This window comes from Myiozetetes cayanensis, unplaced genomic scaffold (assembly GCF_022539395.1).
Source record: "Myiozetetes cayanensis isolate MyiCay16 unplaced genomic scaffold, myiCay2020 scf4, whole genome shotgun sequence".
Lineage (NCBI taxonomy): Eukaryota > Metazoa > Chordata > Aves > Passeriformes > Tyrannidae > Myiozetetes > Myiozetetes cayanensis.
Window position 1 is genome coordinate 16,677,467 of NW_026087631.1, and position 23,996 is coordinate 16,701,462.

At 38.1% G+C, this 23,996-nt stretch overlaps 1 protein-coding gene across 3 annotated transcripts in view; it reads right to left on the reverse strand.

The window, feature by feature from the left end:
* Positions 1-16,183, reverse strand: part of PRR16 (proline rich 16) — a 134,363-nt gene extending 118,180 nt beyond the window's left edge. The window contains exon 1 of one of the 3 annotated variants that reach the window (XR_007630509.1): positions 15,934-16,180. Coding sequence is in view for 2 of the 3 variants with exons in the window: in XM_050329044.1 (XP_050185001.1) it covers positions 15,934-16,095 (162 nt within the window). In the remaining variant the exon portion in view is untranslated. Of the gene's footprint in view, positions 1-15,933 lie in introns of all 3 variants that reach the window. The other 2 variants (XM_050329044.1, XM_050329045.1) reach the window with 2 other exon arrangements.
* Positions 16,184-23,996: the final 7,813 nt, after the last annotated feature.

Sequence of the window (23,996 nt, forward strand, 5' to 3'; positions counted from 1 at the left end):
AGTCCTGGATTATTGTATTGGAAGATACAAAAGCAACATAGACTTAAAAAAGCCACAAAGAATGGCAGGGGGAAGATCCAGAAGCCAATTCAATAAATAATTTCAAAAATACCCTGATCTTATCCCTGCCTTTGTCACCTAGCTTGGTAATACCACAGGAACACACTGTCATCAAAATTGTACCTACACTGCAAAAGTGTGTTTCTTATTTTCTGACCTGAAATAGTCATATTTGATTTGTCAAAGATAAACCTATTTCAGCTGAAGTAAGGAGATCCATAAAATCCTTAATACACTGAAAATGAGGGTTTTACTGTTTCACATTTGGCGACCCCCAGTCTTGAATCTGTGAACTGGAGATAATACTGCCTCCCCTCATAGCAGTATTATGAATATAACAGCATGGGCTATTACACCAAATAATTATAATGACATAATATCACACAGCCAATAAGTAATGATAATAACTTATCATAGTAAGCATGAACTATCACAAAATACACTAAGGCAGAATCTTATATAAAACAGCTATGGGAATGCAACTGAAAACTCCATCAAAACCAACTAGTAAACCATTTTAAGAATACAAACCCTAGTTTTATGTTGCATCTCTGAGTTTAGAAGCAAACCAAAACAGGAGAAAAGACCAACTCCACCATTTGGCGCCACGCTGATAGTTGAGACATGTAGATCATTTTAAGATCTCTGGTACACAAAGAAACAAGAGAATTGACACTCGTGATATGAAGAATATGAAAGACTGATGTACCCTTTACTAGAGGGTTTCATGCACTTAGAAATGAAGGTGGGAGAGAGTCCAGAATCCTGGGAGCCTTTTCATTCAGCCCTCTGAAGAAAAAGGTCTTTAATAAAATGGATTCAGCTCAAAAATCTTAAACTTGGCATCCTCTTCCCAGACCCCTCTAACACATACACCTCAAGACACAGCTTTATCATTGTATTAGTTTTTCACTTACAGCCATTTTTCCACACCCTTCTGGCAACCTTTCTTTATGTAAAGGTAAATTGTACATGCAATTTAGGTATATCACAGCATCTTAACCCCAGTTTGTCCTGAACCTTCTCCTTTCATTTGAGGTATGCATCTCTCCACCAAGTTAGTTCAGGATAGTGGCATGGCCTACTCAGAGGAGGAGGAGAAAAGGAATCAAACTTGTTATAGCAGCTCAGAGGAAACATTTACATCCCCTGGTCCTGTCAGACAGGCTTCCATGATCAAAAAACTATACTCTAGACTTTGCTAGAGTACAGAAAGGATGTGGAGGGGAGGGCTGGGTGGAAGGAAGCTTTCAAGCACGAAGATGACAAGCATGATCAAACCCATGACATTTTCCCATGATTATTGCTCTGAAGTACATCAGCTACTTAGTCTAAAAGAAAGGTTTTTCTAAAAATCATACCAGCATGATACAGAATTCAGAATTGAAAAATTCTGTCTGAACTATGTGACCTTAACAAAATAACCGAAGGCCAGATGTTATACTGGGAAGCACCTGGCAATATAGTGACGTGTTACACTTTCTGCAACATTATGTTTGTCTACAAAGCAAAATGAAATTAACAAAACCAAGTTAACTCTTCAGAATGGCATTTTGTGCCTTTTTAAATATACTCAGCCATTCTGGACAGTGATCCTTTGACATGAATATACAGCATCCCATAGCAAATTGGTCCTTCAGACATTATTTTACTTCACTAATAGAGTAGGTTTGTAGCAACATGCAAAGACAAATGCTTAATGTCACTCCGTCGTAGAAGAGAACCACTTAAATTGCTGTCTTCAGCTACTCTTACTCTTACTTCTACTAGGGTATGCTAATATAACATTTCCCAGAGCCTGAAAAACCTTACCAGAAGTCTGCTGACTGGAGAGAGGGGAAGGGGTGAAAAAATAGCTACAGAGGACATTCCAGTTCCAACAGGGTGTTACTCTTTGGCCATGATTTGACAACAGATGAAGCCTAACCCTCAAGGAAGACAGGAAACACTGAGAAAGTTCACTGCCCTGCTGAGAGAATTAAGGCGTTGCCACAAGACAAAGTAGGTTAGGACACCTAATGGTAGTTAACTGAAGCATTACTTTGTCTTAGAAAAATGATGAAATTTAAGTGATGTAAATAGCCTTTGTTTACTCTAAGATGTAATAAGAGAGAAGAAAAGAAAAAGATATTTTGAAATATGCTTTTGGAAAACAATCATGGTCTGAGAAAAGAGTCTGAGAAAATTCAGAACTACCATATATGCTTTCTTAATCATGCACAGTACCAGAATAATATGATGTTCAACTATACAAACAACAAAATATTACCAAAAGAATCCCCAAAGAAATAGAAACATGTATAAATCTACAAATAACAATAGGTGACTACTACTGTGGAAAAGTCAAAGTGGACATATTCCTTCACGAAAATAAGAGTGGCAATTTAAAGTGACTAGGAGGAAGCTTTTTCAGGAGGTGGGGAAAAAATAAAACTAAGAATAGCAAGGACAAAGTATAATGAGGATAAATTTCAGTGAAAATCTTTCTGAAGTTGTATCCTGACATTTCAGACTTCCTTGCCAAATCACACAGACATTACTCAGACTCTAAAGATCAATACCAGTTTCCTTCACTTTGTGTCTTGCCTTTTTCAACTCATCTCTTTTCAGGCTCAACTTCTGTAATATAAATTACTGTAGCAATAATTTAACACTAGAGTGTTGTAACCATTTTTTCATAAAAATGTTTGATAACAATTAGTCTTTGAATTTATCAGACCAACTAAACCTGCAGAATCTACTTTTTTCTCCAGTACTCATTTGCCGGCATTGGCACTTCCGAACTCCAAATATGTTCATTAACACCTGCAACATTACTACTGTTAATGATAATATACAAGCATTCCTGGGTGAAAGCAGACACATCCTTCTCAATCAGCCACTGCTTCAGTAAAACTTGTATACTTGAAGACCATTTCAGACTGTGTAAAAACAGTAATCATAGAAATTACGCTGGTATATAAAGACAGTAGATCAACACAATTAAACTTAAATAAATAATTTTAAAAACCCAAACATAAAGAGGTTTTGCATTTAAAAAACTTAGATGTTGACAGAATATAAGGGTTAATATTAGTTAATACGGTTAACTGAGATCCTCATAAATCTAAATACAGAGAAGAATTGTTCAAGTAAAAGTACAACACCAATCAGAAATATCACAGCCTTTCACTTCCAGAACTGACTTGGGTTGAAACTACCTCTCAGAGCACACAGAACTAAAAAGTTTACTGGGACTTCATGAAAATAAAGACTGTACAATAAAGAAGAATATACTGTTAAAGAGATAATCAACAACTTGAATTAGACTTTGCAACTGATAGTTGTAGTGAAAGACCCCATAGAATCACAGAATTATTAAGGTTGGAAAATACTTTTAAGATCAATTCCTACTGACATGCTAGCACCACCACCATGTTTGTAATTAAACTATATTCTCAAGTACCGTACCCACATGGTTTCTGAGCACTTCCAGGGATGGTGACTTCACTCCCTCCCTGGGTTTTTTGTTACAATACTTTACAACAATGTCATGAAAAAAATTTCCAAATATCTAATCTGAACCTCCCCTGGTGCAGCTCTCATCTTGTCACCTGATACCTGGGAGAAGTAACTGACACCCACTTGGCTACAACCTCCTTTCAGGTAATTGTACAGAATGATAAGGTCTCTTGAGCCTCTTTTTCTCCACATTAAACAACCCCAGGTCTCTCAGCTGCTCCTTAAAAGACTTGTGCTCCAGACCCTTCCCTAGCTTTGTTCCCCTTCTCTGGACTCGCATCAGCATCATAATGTCTTCTTTTAAGTGTGGGAACCAAAACTGGACACAGGACTCAAGGTGTGGCCTCACCAGTGCCATATACAGGGAGACACTAATTGCCCTGGTCCTGATGGCCGTACTATTTCTGATACAGGCCAGGATGCCATTCATCTTCTTGGCCAGCTGGGCACAATGTTGGTTTATGTAAAGACAGTCAGCCAACACCTCCATGTCCTTTTCAGCTTGGCAGCTTTCCAGCCACACTTCCCCCAACCTGTAGCGCTGCATGGGGCTGTTGTCACCCAAGGGCAGAACTCGTCATTTCACCTTGGTGAGCCTCATACAATTGGTATTGGCCCATCTATCCAGCCTATCCAGATCCTTCTGTAGAGTCTTCCTACCCTCCAGAAGATCAACAACTTGGTGTTGTCTGCAAATTGACTGAGTGAGTACTCAATCCCCTCATGCAGGACATCAGTAAAGATATTAAACAGCACTGAGCCCTGGAGAACACGACATGACTAGCCACTAGTGACTCCATTCACCATCACCCTCTGGGTCTGGCCATCCAGTCAGTTTTTTTACTCAGAAAGGAGTACACCTGCTACATTCATGGAGAAGACAGCTTCTCCAGGAGGACACTGTTGGTGACAGTGTTAAAGACTTTACTAAAGTCTGGGTAAACAACATGGACAGCCTCTCCCTCATCTGCTAAACCAGTCACTTGATTACAGAAGAAGATGCTGAAGAATTGAGATGGTGTCTCACTTGGAGAAAAGGAGGCTCATGGGGGACCTATCCCTTTGTTCTACAAACTGGAAATTCACTAATTCACAAACCTCTGCACAGAGGCTCATCATGGAATGGCTACCAGCAGGCAACCTCAGTGCAGCCTCAGGATGTAGCAAAACACATAGTCTCAGCAAGGATAAGCAACGGTGTGCAAAGCTCTGACTAGACCTTACCTACAGTATTGAACGCATTGCTATGAAGACCAACTCAACAAAAATAGAGATAGAAAAGCTCTGTTTCACCAAGCAGAGAGTCTGCCAAAATAAATAAAAAATATATTCTTTACTAATGTACCAACATAGATACACAGCTAGATGAAGAAATATTAAAGAGCTACCAGAAATGAGTGGCAACACTAGCACAAAGAAACCACAACAATCTAGGTGTTGTTATTAATTTGCCATTATTTGTTTGCCCAATGGAGTTTTTTGGCCTAGATTAAACAGTTTCCAGCCACAAAAGCATTGTACTATGCCCCCGTCTGTATCAACTTGCAGTTTGGAACAGGAAGCATGTGAAGACTCCAAGATTATCTCCTTCACCAGAAGAAAACCGTAAAGACATATCTATCTGCTGGGTTGCTACATCATACGAAAGTAAGATACTGACATCTTATCCTACAGGGCTACCAAAGTCTAACACTAAGTTCTTTAAGGAAAAATCCCATAGAATTCTGCAAGTCTATAGTTACTATACAAAAAGCAAGACAACAATTTAATCTGTTCAAAATAGACATTTAAGTATCAAAATATCTACTTGTTCAAGATTTAATTGCAGTGTATTAACATTTATGTAGCAGATAACTATGTTTCATTATGTACAAGAAACCAGTCATACAAGGAAGATATATCATATCTGTAATTCACAGTGACAAAAATGATACCTCATTCTTGACTAGTAAATTAAACTGAGAGATAACAGATGAACATGGCGCAAGTACTCCATCTGTACAAAACAAGTAGTTATTAAAACAATAACTTGATTTTTAGAAAATTAAGGTTCAATAATGTTCCAAATTCCCTCTGGGCCTTGCCACTCTTTCAAAAGATAGTGATAAAAAACCAAAAGTAATTTGAAAATCTGTCACATTATACCAGGATGTTAGTCCTATAACATGAGATGTCACTTGAAGAAGTGCTGAAAACTAAACAAAAGTACACTTCACATTTAGCAAAAGATCCTCCTTCTTTTCATAATAGATTGTTATTAACTACAGATGATTGCATAATACAAGGCATCAAGTCAGGGTCATTTACATTTCTCAAAGAAAGTATGAGTCCAAAGGGAGTTTATTAACTTTTACGTTTAGTATTTTATTTTATGCCTTGAATTAATACCTGTTAAACATACAAACTCATTAATAATTTATATTCTAAGCCAGACATAAGTTTATAGCAGACTATCAAATTATTGAAAAAATAACTGACTAGGTATGTTTAATATTCTATTGAAGGCATCATAAAAGTAGCTCCTGTTTTTTAAGATGACATCCACTAAATAAACTTTAATATTGATGGAACTAAGTTTTTTATTTTTAATTCATAGGAAACTTCAATGAGATATTCATGATGCCGGTCAAGTGCTCATCTCCTAGAAATAGTATACAGAAATCATTCATTAAAATACAGTCAATTTTTTCTACTAGGATGCTAGTTGTCATACTTGCAATCTCAAATAAACACTCAGGAAGGATTCATTATCAAATAGAAGGTTTTAAACTACCTTTAAGGACTTTTAAAATTTAGAAGATATTTTTAAAGATTTTTAAAAGACATTTCCATCAGTTACATGATCCTGAACATAAAATTTCTATGTATGTCCAGCTTTATTCAATCACAGTCTACAATTCCTTGGTATGCAATGAACTTTAGGTTTAGATAAAAGAATTGGAATCTCATCATTGCGATTAATAAACATTACTGTCTACAGAAGTACTGGGGTTCTAATTTCTCCTGAAGTTAGACATGTGAATCCAAGACACCAGTTTCACACATAAGCACACACACCAAATCTCCAGAATGACTGGCACTGCTTGCAGACAACAGGACAGTTAATACAAGACAGCACAGCTCTAGCAAAGTCAAAGCTGTATCACATCATCTTGCTAAGATTTAAGAACATCTAATCAAAATAATTAACTAAGGGGTTTGCATATCATTTAAAGTGCTTACAATTCAACCACTCACTTTCTATGAATTTTGTTTATTACACAGAATCAAATAACCACCAAAGGAAAACAAGCACATGCAAACCAACTGTCAATAAGAAACAACAAAAAATAATATTCATAACTTCTTCATTCTTTTACTTGAACATAAGCATCCCAGCCTAATCGAACATCAGTTTTCTGTAAGTCTTAGATGTTCATCTTACCATCTGCACTTTGATTTCAAGAAATTAAGTTACTACGTCAGCAGATCTACATACACTTGTATAATTTCCCAGTCTTAATAAATTATGCAAACTACCAAACACTGTGTCCATACACAGGCTATTTCTTTATCCAAATGCCACAGCTTTACTGAACCTTAAAACGTGCTACAGCATTACCAATAAGCAATGAAAGTCAGATAAGTCTAGACTGTACCACTCTAGATATCACAAATAAAACTCCACAGCAGTAGCAGAAGCCACCTGCTGACATGAACTTACCCCATTCAAAGGGCATCTGCAATCATCAGTAAAAACACATACAGAATAAAGTACACTCTAGTTGGTAACTGAAAATCATTTATGTAAGAGAACAGTTCTGTAGCATTCTGAGAAAAGATGAAATTAATTTTAGAAAACAATGTGAACTTAATTTATCATGAATTGCTTTTGCTTGTAATAACAATCAGCTAACTGGAATCCAAACAAAAAAGCAGAGAATATATTTTTCAGCTAATTTAAAAATTTCAGATAAAGAAATATTTATTGGGGGGAAAGTAATGTTTGTGACATAGCATTTTAATGAATATATACCTGATTTTTTTGAATGTGAGTCTGAAATACAGTGTGCAGGTACAGGCTCCTCAGTACAAGACAGATATGAACAACAGAACCTAGTCCAGGAAAGGGGTTGGAAGATAACTAAGGAGTTGGAGCATCCGTTATAGACTTGATTAGAAGGAGTAAATGAGACAACAGTGGGCCCAATTAGGAATACATGAAATTCTACTTAAACATAGAAAAAACATTTTTGCCATAAGGGTGATTCAACACTGAAATAGGTAGTCCAAAAAAGTTATGGAGTCTCTCCTTGAAGATATTCAAGATTATGATCCTAAGATACCTGCTCTAGTTGACTCATGAATAGGCTGGACAGTTTCCAAAGGTCCTTTTGAACCTCAACCACTCTGTGATTCTATATTCAAAAACAAATATATCTGCTCCAACTATTTGTTCAATAACTGCTGAACTTTCAATAGTTACTTTAGCTGAAAATCTCTGTGACAAAGCATACAAAGAAAGAATTACACTTTATTACACCTCGGTAAAGAAAAAACATAACTGACCTTGAGATTTTTCATATCTTCACATATAATTTTATACAGAAAGGACAGATACATGGGTATAAACCAATAAACTACAACAGAGAAATAATTTCCTCTACTTTCTTGTTTTCAGTTTGTTAGTTTTTAGAATCTTCATCCTTCAGGCCACATAAACTGCCTGCTTTAACACAGTGACATTTCCAGTAAAGTACAAAACATTATTAGATACCAAAATTTTGCACATTTTAAACACTTATCTAATTTTCTGCAGTTGAGTGAAAAGCTCAAATCTAGTTTTTGGTAGTCCTGGAGCCCTCTGCAGCTGCTCTCACTTTAAAAACACAGTAAACTTCTCACACTATTTTCCTAAGATTTTCCTAATCTTCTTCTACTTACAAGGCAAATGATTATAGTGCAAGTAAGGATGTCATGCTCTGCTTCTACCTTGAAGCTCTTCACTCTAAGAACTGTAAACAGACCACAATAAAGTGAAAAACATAATACCATCGGGGCTGAAGGACTGAAATAATGACTTGGATTTATTTAAAAAACATTAAGGAGAAAAAAATTGAAAAGTGTTTTAAAATTACAGAGTTTTTCACATTACTGAGAAATAATCTACAAGGAAATCTGGAAATGATTCAACATCAGTTCTCTCAGTCTTCATAATGCAATTTGGCACATGCTGCATGAAACAGACGAGTTTGTTAACCTTTAAAAACATATGAACATATTATAGTTTTTGTAAAAGCAACAACTGATGGTATTACTACTGTTTGGAGACAATTATTCCTCAGTACCTCCCATCAGCTGTAGTGCAACAATTTTAAACTAAACCAGAATGCCAGCAGCTCAGCCACTAAGACCTCTCATGCGTCATTCAACACGCACACGACCTGACAGAGGGAGGTTGTAGTTGAGAGACAGGATTTTCTACGCCCTTCCACAACGAAAGCAGGGTCTGCTTTGATTCTTCTGCTGGGTGCGACAATAAATGGCATTTTGAAGCACCGCAGATAACTACAGCAAGAATGACCAGTCAATATTGCATACAACTGGACAGGAATTCCAAGCAGGAGACTGCAGCCCTTATCATACATTCATACCTCAAGAAGAAGTAACATTTTACTCATTAAGAACACAATGTACATTAACTACTATTTACTGCTTCTATTAAAAAACAAACAAACAAAAATGCCAACTACTAGCGAAGGAAAACAAAGCCCTACATATGCCTACATATAGGTAACTAAGATAGTGTTAATTTGCATGGCTGTCAATCAGAGGTTATGTGGGAAAGACAGCAGTCCATATGCAAAAGGGACCCTTTCCTCTGCCTCACTGAAGAACAAAAAAAAAAAAAAAAAAAAAAAAAAAAACAAAACAGGACCCCTGTACAGCAAATACATGAGTTATCCTGTGAGGTTACTGAACATTTAGTACACAAATATACTATACAGAGAAGACTATGAGCTGCCAATGTTTTACAGTTCTAAAAGAAATGAAAGGTGGAAGAAAACAGTGAAGCTCATTCACAAAGGTATTGCAAAAGAGATACTGTGGGAAAGTACTCTTTAAACTCAGGGACAACATTAGCACCTCTCCCACAGCTCCCACTGAGAGAACTAACTATCTGTGTACAACACATGTGTACAACATGTGAGCAGTAATATGGATGGAACTTTTGACTGGAAGTGGGAAGGGTATTCCAGAACTTTGTTCAGTGTGAATACTGGGAACAGAAACTTTGCATAATTTCCAGAGGAAATTGTCAAAGATATTCAAAACTTCAAATGACGGTGTTGAACTAAGTCACTGGTATTGCATAGTGCATTCATATGTACATGTGGCAGCAACCGATTCTTCTAAATTCTGAAGTTTTAATAAAAATTATGCAACCCAAAACTTATTTACATCACTTAAGTTTTGTTCCTTCCAAAGTCAATGGAAAAAATATGATTGTAACAGACAGAAGTCTGTACCTCACTATTTTTATTTTCTGTATCACGGTTAGTACAGCAGAGGCTGTGTGAAATTCAAATTTAAAAACACCAAAAAAAAACACCAAAAACACCAAAAACACCAACCAAACCAACATATTTTTACTGTCATACTTTTTTATTTGAAAACTGAATTTATATATGCTCTATTTAGCTCCCCATTGCACAGTACATTGCTGTCAGGAACCTAGTATTACATACAAGGAATGAAGTAGTTGACATGGGTGTTCATAAAACAGATAGCACAAATTGACAGTGTGCTTCCCTCTGTCAAGCCTCTTGATACTGACAAGCAATTCTCTATATGTACACTACTTATTCTTTTCTTTGGGTTACACAATACAGTTACTAACTCTTGGTAGCTTTGGTTATAAATCATATGTGGAGCAACTTCACCTTGTCATGTATTGCCATATAAACGTTCCTGACAACCTTAACCCATGGGGGTTTTTTTAAGGTTCACAATTACCTTTTAGCTCCATTAGCTTTATTGGCACTACTAGTGTAAGAGTTTTATCTTACTGTATTGCATATTTTATTGTCTATAACTGTATAAATGCTTCATAGGCCACAAGAAATAAATGGAAAGAAAAATTACAATTCAGTTATCTGCAATGACAATTTATGGCCTTCTTCAGACCCCTGGGCAGATCACAATAAAGTTGTTGTGAAGTGCTTCTCTTACATAATGAATCATACTCTGCACTCAAACATACAGGTACAGTTCATGATTGCATTTGGTGTTAAGGAACGTAATAAGAAATCAGAAAAAAAAAGTCTGCTGCTGGAGAGATTAGCAAGTTTTGGAATGGTAAATTTCTTTACTCATACACCTTGGTCCTTGTGTCTGAACTGAATCCCAATCTCAGCCACAGCAAAAAAAAATTACGAAGACACTTCAGTCCTTCTCATTTCTCACTGACCAGGATCTGCATATACAGTGTATCCACTGAAGCAAGACTCCAGGAGGAACACTGCTAAGTGGGCCAGCATCCAGGATCCAGATATAAGTAGGGCATCTGCATTTATTGGATTTTTAATGGTAGGAACAAACATGCTCAAAAACCTCTTCCTTCAACTGCCACTGCATAGCAAAAAAGAGTGGCAAGTCCTTGACAATTGGAGAGAATCCAAAGAGGAGAAGAGGCAAGAATCAGAAGGAGAAGAAGGAATGGATTAAAATGCTTTGCTATTGTTCCATCTACCCTTAGGTTTCTATATAGTATATCCTATAACTATGCTATAATAACTCCCTGGCTCAGCTTCATGTAGCAATATGAACTCAAAAGATTTTTTATATTGTTGTTTGGGTTGCTGCCTCCACATCAGAGATACTGATATACGACGGATTGCTGTTGCTCCAACCCTCTTGGTAGATACAAACTGGAGCCTCCTATTTTCTGGATTAACAGGCAGAAACCTTCCTACTGTCTTCATTGTTATCAGAACACAAAACCAAAAATGGAATGGAAAACACTGGTGCTGAAATTGTAATACACTTCTGCAGGCCTGATTCAGAAATTAAGACCACAGAATACATGACCACCCTCCACTTAAGAAAATGATAACTGGCCTGGTTATGAAATCAGGTCGTCTATCCTCTAACAGACTTTGTTATGGTGTTTTCAGGGAAAGGGATTGGTATCTGCCAGTTTCATCACTTAGAAAATATTGTTTGTTAAGTCATGCTCAAATTTTATAGATCACATCTTTACGGATAATAAACAGATCAGCTAGATGACAGAGAATTATGCACTCATTCCGTCAGCCAGACATTTTCACAGGATTTAAAGTAGAAGAGGTAGATTCAAAAGACTGGAAATTTACTGATGCATGTGCAATGCCTATGAGGTCCTCTGTTTCTCCTGAACCTCCATTTTGGATTATTCTAAACATTGGCAATAGCTACACAGCTGCTTCCTTTTGATAAAAGGTTGAAGAGTATTTAGCCAATTAAAAGCTATGCAAATGTCTCGCACATAACTTCCAGGAATTTGTTCTGCATGATGAATTTTTATTACTACAAAAAGTATTTATCAAATTATTTAGTTAAGTATTTCCTTAATGAAAACAAGTGCAAGGCTACAGAAATGTGCAATATTATCATAAAATGTAAAAGCTGGGAAGTCTCAAAAATTACAATATCAGTATTAGGACAACATAAATCTCTGTACCTTGTTGTCTGCAGCTGCACATACACATCTCCTATAATCCCTTCTGAAGTCATCGAGAATTAGGGCTTCATCATGCATTTTACAATCAAAATAGTTTAGCACACATCACCTGGTTTTCAGTTGGGCATTATTAAGGTACCAGACAGATAAGTATCAACTCCAAAACAAAACCTAATAATAACCATCTTTCTAGACAGACTCCAGTGAAAAAGGTCTTTCATTCAACCCTCTGGAGGAGAACCAAAGTTTAAGGCTCCGCCAGCTTGATTTTGAAATAGTCTGGACTAAAGGAATAGAAAGTGTTACTCAATCCTCTGGCACCCCTTTGATTTTTCTTTGGAATATTCATCAAATAACAGCCACTTAATCCATTTCAACTCCATTATTTCCTTTCAACACAAAAACACATCCTGTTGTTGCTACACATCCTCAAGCTGTTTCTTTTTAGCAAGGAGACAAAAGGGGTCAAGCGTCCTCTAAATTAACTGTACCCTAGAGAAGACTGCCATATACCAGCTGAGACTCTGGACTCACCATTGCTCCATCCTATCACGTCTCCCCATCACTCCCTTTCTACATCCTTAATCTTCTATGGTTACCTTAGCCTAAACAGACAAAATCAATAAATAAGGGGGGGAGGGGATTGGGGGAGGTGGGAAGGAAGAGACAGATGTTGCACTTCTGAGACACAGTAACTCTTAAAATGTACTAGTTTTAATCCACATGATTTAGTCACAGGTTTCTAGAGTATATTCATAAACTTCATGGTTTCTGCATCTGGATTTAACATCCCATCTTCTACCCACTCCTCCTTTTCCCCTTTAAAAAAAAAAAAATTAACCAATTTAAAAAGCTTCAGAACAAAGGGCAGATGCAAATACATTAATATAAGTAAACCATAACAAGCTAAATGTAACACGGCATAGAAGTCCTGTACAGCCATGCTCTTTATTGTTATAGAAGAGTTCACTTTGAAGAAATGAAACCATATTTCAATTTGACAGTGCTTTGACCATAAAATCTTACAAAAGAGGAATGAAGGATGCTAGAAGACATCCAGTCTACCACAATACCTAAAGTGTTATTTTATGTATAATCATAATTTATATTCAAGGTTAACAAATATGTAGGCATAATTAGAAAAAAATTGTTTTACAAATTATGTATACCACAAATAAATATTACACTGAATTTTCTATTCACAACTATTACTGGAACTGCATTAAAAAAAAAACCTTCATGCCCTACCACTACATCCAAATTGAAGACTTCTGAAATAGTATTAAAAAGAATGAAATGCTCTTTTCAGAGTACCATATTCCTAATAGAAAAAAAAAAAAAATAGAAACCACCAAACAGAAAATGTTGTAGCACAACAGCTAGACTGCAGCAAATCCCTGGTGTGGGTGGCAGGGGGGAAAGGTAGCAATAAGATTTCCAGAAAAACACAATTTGTAGTGAAAATGGAAAGTATGAACTTACACTCACTAGTTTATCCCTTTGACTGATCCTACAATAGGGAATAAATAAAGGACAGGTATATTTCTGTGTGTAATACACCAAAACTGACTATAGGCTAACTTCCTATATGCTTTAATGAATGACCTGTCCGTTCTTTCTAACATCTACAAAAAACCTATGAAGGAGACTGATGACTAGTTTATAGTATCATCAATTAACTCACTTTCACCTAAAAAGTATATACTGCAGTTATGTCTAAGCAGTTTTAAACTGATTGAGTCCGTACTACAAAGGTAGCCAACTGAAGGTACTCAGATCACAAACTTTTGCAGACTTTTCAAAATAAATGTCATACACAGTGTACTTAACATGATAATGACAATATTGCAAGCAAGGAGATGTATGTGTATTCAACTCTTGCTTTTTGAACTCTCACATCTATCATCTTCATAAGACATATTTGGTGAAAAGCATTACTCAAAACCTCACGTGTAGCTATAATCAAGATTTGACTATTCGTTTTATAAAAACATTTCTATTTTCTCAAAACAGATGCTTTTGGCAATCCTTCCACCCTTCAACAGGTACACACTACTTAAGAGAGTTACAGCTCCATTTCTCTGCAAATTTCTCCATCAAGCAGAGGTAAATCCAGTTCTATGTCACAGATGCAGTCAACCAGAACAGACAAGTTTGCTTAGATAAAACATACCACAGTAAATGATGATATATGATCTCCATTTACAGCAATCCTGTTCTCACTAGAAGAAAGCTAGGGCTGATTACATGCAGGGAACGATTTACATTCATGGGACAAAGCACATTACATCCTCTCCAGGTCCTGAAAATGTGCTTCTGCAGCAACAGAAGCCAGTCTTAAAAAACAGTGAAAGAGCTGGTCTACAAATAATGTTTACTCCCACTTCAAAATATCACGAAAATTACAAAGCATAGGCATAGTACATTAAGGAAAATAGAAATTATAGATATATTTAAAAAAAAGGAGGAATCTGGAATTATGAGTGAGAAAGGAGGTTAATGGCTGTGATTAGTGAGCCATGTGTTTATACATCTTTCAACATTATACAAAGCATTGGGTGAATTTCAGACTGCCTCAGATGGCAAAAGACTGTTGAATGAAACTTGTTGACAATGCTGTTAAAATAGAAAACTAATATTTGATAGCAAAAAAATCACAGCCTGTTATAAATGTCAAATACAGGATTATAAAGCAATGCACAGAGATTCTGGACTTGAATTTCAGTGCATAATCCAACCATCTGTCGGCCAGTTGTGTAGCAAAATCAAGAGAATGTAGAAATCGCCAAAAGGACAGCCAAATTCTCATCCTTCGGCTACTGCATTTCCCTGCTTATGAACATGCCCGCGGTAATCGCACTCTGCCTGCAGATTAACCTAAGAAAGATGACACTCGCCACCGGCAAAAGAGAGATTGCAAAGGCAATCTTGCCAGATAGAGAAGATAAACAGGGCGCTCAGCTCCCGGTGAAGCAGGCTGCAGAGGCAGAAGCACACCCCAAACCAGTGCTGCCGCGCCGGGCACAGACCCTTCGCCAAGGGCGGCGGGTGCGCGGGTCCGGAGGCATTCAGCCCGGCCCGGGGGAGATGAGAGCCGGGCTGCTCCCTGGGGGTGAGCGTGAGGCTGCACGGTGCAACCCGAAAGTTAAACCCGCTGGAGCGGGACTGCGGTCGTTCTCCCACCGTTGGGATGCCGGCCCGGCGCAGCCCGGAATAGGGCAGGGCTGCGAGTCCGCAGCTCCCCGAACACCCTCTTTGCCCAGCAGGAACCTCGCAGGAGAGGCCCCCCGGCCTCCCGGGTAAAATAAAACTCCGAGGGATGCGCCGAGGTGGGAAGTTCCTGGGCAGAGCCGCCTCACAGCCGAGGGGAGCACTCCCGGCGACGGGGCGCCCGGCACCCGGGACACGGTGCTCCGCCCGCGCCCCTCGTCCCATGTCGGACCGCCGGGCACCGCACCGAGGCTCAGCCGCCCGCCCCGGGACTCGGCTGGGAGCTGCCCCGTCCCCAGCCTGGACACCAGTTGCTTGACCCACGCTGAAGAAACGGTGAAAGGAGCCTGTGGGCGGCAGCGGAGCCCCGGGGGGAGCCGGACCCCGGCCTGCGGGCGATGGGGCACCAGCCCCATACAGGGCAGACCGGAGGTCAACCCGCGCAGCCCTTCGTTTCTCACCTCCTTAAGTTCCTTGGCGACATCTTTCAGGTCCCCCAGGACTAATTCCAAGTCCTCCACGATGATCTTGATCTGCTCCTTCACCTTGGCTTTGGAGGCTGCCGGTGGTCCCTCGGACGGCGAAGAGGAGGAGGATGCGGTCCCCTTGGACTGAGCGGACATCCTTCGGGGCAGCCCGGCGCGGCCAGCAGGGCACGCAGGTCAGGCGAGCGCGGCGGTCGCCGGCCGCCCGGCCCCGTCCCTCCGGCTCCCGGAGCTGCCGCAGCCGCTGCCGCCGCCGCCGCCGCCGCCTGCCCGCCCGCGCATCCCGCGCCGGGGGCGCCGCGCCGCGCCGCGCTCCGCCGGGCGGCCGCGCTGTGCAGCTGCTGCCATGGGCTCCCGGAGCGGCGCGGGGGCCCGGCTGCAGCCCCGCCGAGCGCCGCGCCTGCGCCTCGCCCCGCCCGCGCCGCCGCCCGCGCCGCCACCGGCACCGGCACCGGCCCCGGGCGGAGAGAGGGACCGGGGGAGGAGCGCCCACCGGCCGCGCTCCGGAGGGGGCGGCGGAGGCAGGGCGGCTTCTGCGGAAGAGAGACTCTGCCACCTCCTCCGCGCCCGAAGGCCCGCGGGGTCGAGTGGGCTGCGCCGTGCCTCCCAGAGAGTGCACGGTGCTGTATCGCCCCTGGATCATCCCCCTCCCTCCCCTCCTTCCACATCGGTGGTCCTTGGGAGCCGGGACGGGTCGCACCAGCCCTGCCGGAGAAAAATACGTACCCGCCAAAACAGCCCCTCAAAAAGGAAACACTTTTTGTGGCTGGTTCATTGAACAATTGAACAATTCCTGTCGAAGGAGACAACAACAGTGCCTGTTTCTGGTGATAAAAGTCGTAATTGGGAGGTGACACTCACATATCCCTGTACTGTAAAGTGACCGTTTTGGCTCGTCTGAAGTGTACATTGCTCGGTTTGAACTTTGCTGCTATAAGGAATTCTGTAAAAGCCACCGAATTAGCAAAAGGCATCTCTGCTTAACCCTGCATACTGCCCTGCAAAAATGCAGGGATCGGTAGACCCTGTTCTAGTCGGGAAGTAAAGGTTGTGTATCTCATCAAACAGAAAGAAAAATGCACATGAGACAGAATATCTTTCATGAATATACTATCAGACTCTTTCTCTGAAGTACAGGTCAGTGCAGCTTTAGAACACTCACTTTCCCTGGCGCTGTTCACAGGCTGATCTATGGGGCAAAATGAAGAGATTGCAAGATATCACTCACCTCTGGTGGTTTTTCATCTTACTGCAAAAGAGGTTAAAGGAGTTGGTTTGATGTGGTAAGTGTTTCTGAGAGTTTTGGCAGCCTGAGATGTTTTAACCTAGCTAAAGAAGGAATGGAAAAGCAACCTTACCCAGAGCATTGTGCCTGCACGTGGTAAAAATCTCACTTGGTGATGAACAATTTGTCTCTGGGAAGATTGTGGGATATGAATAGAGAGGGCCTGACAGCACCTGTTACTGTCTAGCATTAACTGTAATTATCTTTCCACATTTTGTCACTATAAAATCTGTGGTGTTTGGCTGAATTAATTTGTTAGTGGGCATATAGTGCAATTTTTTCCCCCCAGGTGTTTTAAAGACCTTTCAAACAATTTCAATGAGACTATGTTCAAGGAGAGCCCATGACTTTCCTCTCAAGTTTCAAGTAAAATGGAAGATTTCTTTTTCAACTCACTAAAGTAAAAGTTCTTCCAACACTGACTTTTAAAAGCATTCCTTTTGGTTATTTTTACTTAACTGTTTCTATATGAGCAACAACATCATATGATTTTTGAAGCTAGCTAAGTAATACAGTCAGAATTTCCAAACTGCAGTCACCACTAAATTAGGAAGAAAGCAACCCACAAGTTGTTGAATAAGTTTTAAATAATATGTTTAAATATTATTCCTCAAGGACATTGTAAAAACAGAAAAAAATAAAAAATGATAGGAAGCTATCAGTGAAATCATCTGTGTAGAAACCTGTACATATCCAGTTTATAATTAGGGAAAAAAGCCTTTCTGACAAAAGTTAAAGTTACTATTCAACAGTATACTGTAGGTAGGTACACATAACATGGCTTACATAGGTAAATGATGGTTTCTACCATATTACTGTAGAAAAAATCAACACTGTCAAAAAATTGCTACCAGATTTGCTATAGACCCTATCCAGTCCAACTGGGTATTTATGATTAAATATACCTCTCATACACAATTGTTTACATTTTATATACTGTCTGAGTATGAAGTGTTGCCATCTCTCACTCACTGCTAAATATTTTTTCTTTAAGAAAGGAGAATTGACTCCTGTTCTATCTCATCAGTTAGTTTTGTCAGGACAAGACTTTACCTATAATCCTGTGGTTATCCAATTTCTGTAATCCTGTGACCACCTTTAGAGACTTCCCAAACTTTTGAAGATGAATCGTGTTCACTTTAACAATCCCTCTACTTCTGCAGTAACATTCTTCTGAGAGCTGTGCAGAATCATATAGGGGCTGATATTTTTTGTTCATTCAAGTATCTACTGCTTAGCCCTGAAAAAACTGACAGTACTTCTAAGTCCTGAGTAAAGTTCATTCTCCTATTGGTCTTTTAAGCAATTTTATGCCTTTAGAAAAACATTCTATACCTCACCAAACCCTATCTCAGTTAACTCATACGTGGTTTCCCATATCAAAGTTATCTACCAATTGTTTTATTTCTTTTTGCTGCTGTCTCTTAATAAAGCGTTATTTATCAGTGTGCTATTGGTTTATTCCTTTTATCTTCTTTCTATCTATACCTCCACCAAAACCCGATTCATTAATCAGGGGAAATAAGAGCAACTCCTTACTAGAAGTCTGACCTCTGTAGGCCATGAAGGAGATGCAACGGATGCTCAAGAAGTCTCCCCAGAAATCTTGGGGGAAAAAGTTACTTTGAAAATAAAAGCTGAAGACATTCAAAGTGTAGTTTCCCTGATTTTCCACCAATATTTGAAATCCAGGAACATTTAATCCAGTAAAAAGAACCCAAACAAAGACAATACACACGTTAAACGAATAGTTAGTGAAGTACAGTGTCTCTCAACCATACCAGGGTCAGTGGTGATCTCATTAAAATTCACAAGTTGAGTGAGGTTTGGTCTGATCAGTTACTGGGAAAGACATCTCTCAGAAAAATTGCTCAAGATCCTACAAAGTTTTGTTTTGGTGATTCAGTAGATGGCACTTTTCCTTTGGAAAAAAATCCTATATCTCAGCCAAGTGTTACAAATAGAATGAACTGCACAAACAGAAAAGTGATTTTATCATGCTGTTTTACTTATGCTATTTATTTTACATACGGAGTCACAAAGAGAGTTGGAAACTATGCAGGAAATCATGAGTAATCATAAAATGTATATGAACCATAGAAATAATTTTCATGAAAATCAGCCAGAGTGGTAATATCAGATATGTAATTGCTTTCAAATTTAGTCACTTGTCTCTTTTATTTTTTTTTTTTTTAAAAGCCCAAAATAATACCAAAAAAACCCAGATGCTTGCATGCTTGGGAGGGACTTTTTACTACCATAAAACTTTCATACTTTTTCTTGTATGGGAAGAGAAACTAAATGGGCACTTTACAAATTATATATGTAGACATACATCCCACTTTCCTCAAGTTTTTAGTATTTTAAATAGGTTAATTCAAACACAGTTTGCTGTTGCCTGTGGAAGATATCTTGTTTGGAGGCTGGGCTATTTACCAAAGGCAAAAGTTGCACAAAGTCTTTTAGATCAAACAGAGCATTTTTAATCTGAATGTTCTGATTTATTTTAAAGGTTGTCAAACTTTCCAAACAAAATCAAAGAATTTACAAAACAAAAATATCCCCTAGCCAGACTACTAATTTGGTGAATGATAAAATATTTTCTATGGTTCTTTAAAATTTGTCCTTAAAGGAAATATTCACTAAAAAGTTAGGGAAGAACTGAAACAATAAACCTGCCTCTTTCTTTCCAGGTTAAACTGCAGAAGCAAGCTTAGAACAATTGACACAGGCTTGCATATTGGACACGTGTTAATTAAAATATTCATTAAAATCTTCAAAATTCATCATAAATTAAAGTAAAACCATGAGTTAAGATGGAGTAAAATCACTAACTGGTATTCCAGGTACTTGTACATAGGTTATTGTCTTTTGTGTTTTCCATCCTAAAAGAACAGTGGGCTAATCTCTTCAAAATACTTCCAAATTTAATTGAATATCATGTTCTTTTCTTAATTCCTAAATAAATTTTAAACACTTATGATGATAAAAGCACACTGTCTGCTTACATTCCAAACTATAGAGTTGTAGTTCATTTGGATAAAGGCTGAAGTATTTTTCAGTTAAAAGAAAAAAATTTTAAAAAAATTAAAAAAAATAAAAAAAAAACAACAAAAAAAACCCACAAAACAAAACAAAAAAACCCAAACCAACAACGTAAAATGCTTTCTGTGGGTGGCATGATTAAATGCCTTTATGTAATTCCACTTCTTTAAAATCAACAAGTTTTTAAAAATAAGCACAAAATAAATTTTATACTTCTGAATTAAGCTGGCTCATGTCCAAACACTTGATAAAAAACATCATGGAAGTCAGGATTAAGGCAAAGTCATGCTTGGCACCAACTTCTTGGCCTACTTTTCCACCCTTTTTGTTCTGATATTGATTTGAAATCACGCATGTATAGCATGAAACTAGTCATATCATGCTTTAAGTCAAATGCACAATCCACACATATTTCTCATAAGGATGGTACAGGATTTATTATTTGTAGAGCAGAACTCTAAGCATGGAGCCCAGCTTTTAAGAAACTGAACACATACCTTAAACTTTCTTATTCTCCTTTAGAAGTAAAAGTAGAACAGAGTTTTATAGAATCCAAATCTCTTTTTGTCCCATGTTATTTGTAATGTATATAATGAGGATGACAATTAAAGGGTTTTTTAAATAAAACTTTTCCTATCTGGCAAATCCTGCACACCCCACCCACGCAAAATAACAGTTATTTTGTCTTAACTTAAAGATATATATTTAAGAATTTCTCTACTAAATATGAATAAATTCTATCGCATGCATCACTTATGTTCAATTCCTTCCATCTGCTCAGGAGGAAGTGTTACATTTGTTAACACAGTTCAAAGAATAATCTTTATCATGTTTCTGAATTGGAATGCCAACACAGAAGATTTACTGCAGCTTCATGGGGAAATAAATGCTGGAAGATACACATGATGAAACTAAGTCCTCTTTAAACCACTCGTGTTCTATCACGCTTCCTTGGTGAGCTGTAAACAACCATAGCATACAAACCCATTCTGCATCTGGGATATTTCCAGGCACTAAGTTGCAGTGGGCTTTTTTCCTGTACAATTTTAACTAGAGATATTTCTCAAAAAGTGTCAGAAGCTCTGGAAAGTGCACAAGAGAAAGAATTTAAACTATTTGTTTACTCCAAGATAGTCCCTCAGTACCTAGGCAAAGAAACGAAGCATCTTACTAAAAAATATGAGGATTAGTTATACCTGTGACTTGTTTTAATTCAACAAAGTTACAGTTTTCAGTGTAAAAGTCAATGGAGTCTGTGAATTTAGTCAGACTGGATAATAAAACCAAATTCAGTTGGAAAACAACTATCTAGAAGTGATGTCATTTGTGAACTTTGTTGAAGTTTTGTGATCTTTGTCCATCCATTTTATACAATGACTTCTAACATTATGTAAATAATTCTCTGTGGAATGTTTTGACTCAACAAAGATCCCCTGGATAGTCAAGAAACAAAAATCTATTAATTTAATGTGGGACAATAAGAAAACCAAACTGTATGCATACACAACCTTGAAAGGTGTAAAAATGTATTTACTCTAAAAGTGACACTCAGTTCAGTGTCCACTGCTTTGGTGGAGAGAATTAACAGAAATGGTTGTCTTAATCAAATCAATAGAATATTATAGGAAAAAAATGGAAAATGAGTCACAGAAGGAAAAACACAGTTATACTATGCCTATTGCACCTCTCTTGAAAATGTCTATCAAAATGCTTCTAAAATGTAGGAATAATGGAAGATAAAGAATATTTTTTTTTTTTCTCTGTTGAATACTTCCTGTATAATTGCTTGGAGAGAATTGACATTTTGTTTCCTCTTCAAAATGTACAAATATGGTGGTAAAAAGTGATAAAACTGAAATAAGAATGTTGGCTGAATATGTTTCTGCAGTAATCCTAAAGTAATAGGTATATATTTTTTATTTCATCGTATTAGCCAGTTTTTCAAACTCAGTTATTGGAAGTTATATACTTAATATAATTTTACCAAGATTACTCTTTTGTTTACTGGTTAACTGTCAGCTAACAAACTGTTGTGCTTTTTTCCCCAAGGAGCTGTTGGTGTCAGATGCAAAGTATTTCCTGTGGGGGGATATTCCTTTAACGCTGGCATTCACTTCAGTAGTACATTATTGCAAACATCTGGAGCACAGAAGAAAAACACTGTCTGGATTCTGTACTAAAGCTCCTCTATAAGAATAGTCTAAGTAAGAGAAATGCCAGATTAAATGAGTAACCCAAACACAAAAAAGGAACAGAGTACAGCAGCAAGAACACAAAGGTAAAAAAATGCAACTCTTTAACTTGCAGACCTATAGTGGATTTATAGAGCCTTTATCTAAAAGTCCACTCCAGCTATTGCAATTAAAAAGCTATTTTTTCTATGTCATACACCATAAAGCAAAGGTGAACGTTCATACATTCAAGGCTTTCATTTTAGATTGATGAATTATCTATTGACAGACAATGAATCTCTGCCACTTCATCCCCTACTCCCCAGATTCAAATTATGTTAAAAGCCATGGTGCAAATGAGGAGAAAGAAGCCAGAAACTTAAATGGGAAGGATCCATTACTCACTGATGAACATAGTACTGAATTGTGTAGATGCCAAGTAGTCCCCTGAGGTACTGACTGTTCTCCAAGTGAAGGCGCAAGAAACTGCTGGTTCTGTCCATGCCTCACTGAACTGGACCAGTAAGACTATAGACCCAAGTACCCAGAGGCACCAGTGAGAAACTTCCAAATTATAGAAAAACATTCTCCCCTAAATTCAGATAATTATAATTTTAAATCTGTGATCTTTCCAATATGCTAATGTCATCTGTTATTAATTTGGACATTAATGCTTTTACTCTATGCTTGGGTGTTTTTTGTTGTTTGGGTTGGTTTGTTTTTTTTTTTTTTGGTTGGTTGGTGGGGTTTTTTTCTGGGTTTTGTTTGTTTGTTTTGGTTTTTTTGGTTTTTGAGGTTTTTTTAACAAATTTTTTTTATGAAACAATCTCTTTAAAAATTCCCACTACCAATTTACCTGGAATCAGTTACACGATTTCTTGCAATCTCTCAGGATCTGTATCAAAATGTCAGTTCCACCATGATGGATGCCAATATGTACATTTTATCCGATGTTTCTCTGACAAGTCATGCAAAGTATTTTTGAAGAAGCTTTCACTGGGTATCCAAATGTCTGATCCACCAGTCATTCAAACAAAGTGGCTGTTCTTGTTTACCTCAACTTTGAATTTGTTCTGGAGAATTTGCAATTCTCTGCAGCTGTGCTGGGAAAACTCACAGGTCCCCTTCTCCCAAGGTAAGAACTACTGCCAATAGAATTCTCCAGAACCAAGTATATGCTGTTTGCTTTCTTAAAAATTGCAACCAGTCTGTTATTAGATAGTGTTTCAGGAAAAGGAGCTCTGCATTATAATCTCATTTGAAAGATAAAGAAAAAAACAAGTGAAAATACAGTGAAAATACATGAAAACCAACACATGAACAACTTTTTCCATGTACTTGAATAGCTATTTTGTTTCAAACAACGGAACAGTTTCTGATCTTTTTAGCAAGCTTCAGGAAAAAATCAGTAGCACTCACTGCAAAAGGCAGTTCTGTGTTGTATTTGGACAGGATGTAATGTTGAGAAATTTAGGAAGAGAAGCCAGATCCGATTGAATTTTTCCATTCAAATATAGGCTGGTTGTTTGACAAACCAT